At 45.1% G+C, this 2,490-nt stretch overlaps 1 protein-coding gene across 1 annotated transcript; it reads left to right on the top strand.

Moving 5' to 3' along the window:
- Positions 1-558: 558 nt before the first annotated feature.
- LOC307101517 (eukaryotic translation initiation factor 1-like) lies at positions 559-1,128 on the top strand (the record flags this gene model as incomplete). The annotated part of the gene is made up of 2 exons (XM_079774531.1): positions 559-729; positions 958-1,128. 2 exons carry the CDS (start codon positions 559-561, stop codon positions 1,126-1,128), a joined length of 342 nt encoding a protein of 113 aa, XP_079630657.1.
- Positions 1,129-2,490: the final 1,362 nt, after the last annotated feature.

The following is a 2,490-nucleotide window of genomic DNA, read 5'->3' as shown; positions in this document are numbered from 1 at the left end:
CCTTTCTTCATTTCTGTAACTTGTTTCCTAAACCCGTTTCTTCTGGAAATTACTTTTTCCACCTCTGTGATTTACTAAATAAATGATCTCTTACAAAAATATTTGCATAACCCATGGACAAAGACAGTAGCTTGGTAGGGCCTGGGGTCTAGGGCTGTGGGCAGGGCTGGCTGTAAGGGGTCAATGGGAGATAAAAAGGACATGTAGTACTTTCAACAATAAAGGTTAAAAACAAATTTTGGGTCATAATTTCACCTCTGGCTTTTTACTAAAAATGAACAAGATTGCTTTTGAGTATTTTATCATAGTTTCCAGCTTAAAGGGAGATGGGGGGAGGTTGCACGTTTAATAGGAGAGGAAAGAAGATTGGGGCAGCTGGGGACTTGTTCTACTTCCTGTAGAAAATCAGCAGTTAGGCCCCAGTGACTGAGCGGCCGCCAAGGACTCAGCCACCTCCTCCTTGAGCTCCCCTCACTTCCCAACTCTCCGTTCGGCGCCACCCACCACCCACCAGCACACACATACACAGTTTCCACCAAGGAAAAGGAATCTTGTCAGATGTCTGCTATCCGGAACCTCCACTCTTTCGACCCCTTTGCCGATGCAAGTAAGGGTGATGATCTGCTTCCCGCTCGCACCGAGGATTGTATCCATATAAGAATTCAACAGAGAAACGGCAGGAACACCCTTACTACTGTCCAAGGGATCGCTAATGATTACGATAAAAAGAAACTAGTGAGCCCTAACCGGTTTGGCTCAGTGGATAGAGCATCAGCCTGCGGACTGAGGGGTCCCAGGTTCGATTCCGGTCAGGGGCATGTACCTTGGTTGCAGGCACATCCCCAGTGGGGGGAGGAGGGGGTGCAGGAGGCAGCTGATCGATGTTTCTAACTCTCTATTCCTCTTCCTCTCTGTAAAAAAATCAATAAGATGTATTTTTTTTTTTTTTAAAAAAAGAAACTAGTGAAGGCCTTTAAGACGAAATTTGCCGGCAATGGTACTGTAATTGAGCATCCAGAATATGGAGAAGTAATTCAGCTGCAGGGTGACCAGTGCAAGAACATATGCCAGGTCCTCGAAGAGACTGGACTGGTTAAGGACGAGAAGCTCAGTGTTCATGGGTTCTAAAGCTTTTGGCTCACTGAAGCCTCAGTGAGGATTTCTTTGAAATGAGTAGATTTCCCTTCTGTCCCGTGTCACAAGTTTAAAAACCTCACTGCTTGTATAATATAACCATGTGGGGTCTGCTTTTCACTTGGACTAGTATAACTCCTTCATGCAATAAACTGAAAAGAGCCATGCTGGCCCTAGTCGGTTTGGCTCAGTGGGTAGAACGTCAGCCTGCAGACTGAAGGGTCCCAGGTTCGATTCCGGCCAAGGGCACATGCCCGGGTTTTGGGCTCGATCCCCACTGGGGGTCGTGCAGGAGGCAGCCAATCAATGATTCTCTCTCATCATTGATGTTTCTCTCTCTCTCTCCCTCTCCCTTCCTCTCTGAAATCAATAAAAGAAATATATATATATATTTTTTTAAATATATATTTTATTGATTTTTTACAGAGAGGAAGAGAGAGGGATAGAGAGTTAGAAACATCGATGAGAGAGAAACATCGATCAGCTGCCTCTTGCACAACCCCTACTGGGGATGTGCCCGCAACCAAGGTACATGCCCTTGACCGGAATAGAACCTGGGACCTTTTAGTCCGCAGGCCGACGCTCTATCCACTGAGCCAAACCGGTTTCGGCGATATATCGAGATATATATATATATATATATATATATATATATATATATATATATATATATATATTTTTTTTTTTATTTTTTTTTTAAAGCGCCATGCAGTCTAGTCTTGAAGTCCCTCATTTCAACAAAGGTCAAGCAATAGGGGCCTGGCAGTGTCCAGCCTGAAACAGAGCAATAACGACGTGATGTTTCAGCCAAGCCCAGGTCTGGCCAGAAGCTCCTCAGCTGAGTTCCCTGCCCTCAGGGAATATCGCCGCCTGAACAGCCTTCCCGGAGGCTGAGAGGAGAGGGGTGAGGCCGCAGCAGCCTCTGCACCACTAGAGGGAGCCGGCGGGAGTCAAAGATCTACAACCTGACCAGGTGGATGGGGCTTGGAGCAGCCTGCCACCTTCCCTCTAGGGAGGTGATAAGGACTTCTGACTTGCCACCAAGGTCTTTTGACCAGACATATCCTAGCTAATTGTTGTCCAAACACCATTAGTTGAGGCCAAGCTTCTATCATAGTTAAACTTTTGACAAGGGAACAAATTTCAAACTAACGTGTCAGTCGTGTAGCTGGCTATAGAGCTTGCAACTAACTAGCAATAGCTGCCCAATGCCATGTGAAGTAACAAACTGATTTTGGGGGTGTTTTCACCCCTCATTCAGTTCTAACGTTCTGTAATGTATTTAAACCCTTATTTAAACAAAACTTGTTTTCAGAAAGAAAGAAAAAAAAAAAAAGAAAATCAGCAGTTAATGTT

This window comes from Cnephaeus nilssonii, assembly GCF_951640355.1.
Source record: "Cnephaeus nilssonii genome assembly, chromosome: 6".
In the NCBI taxonomy this organism is placed as follows: Eukaryota; Metazoa; Chordata; class Mammalia; order Chiroptera; family Vespertilionidae; genus Cnephaeus; species Cnephaeus nilssonii.
Note: the sequence above shows the minus strand (reverse complement) of the source record. Positions and strands in the feature narration are given on the sequence as shown.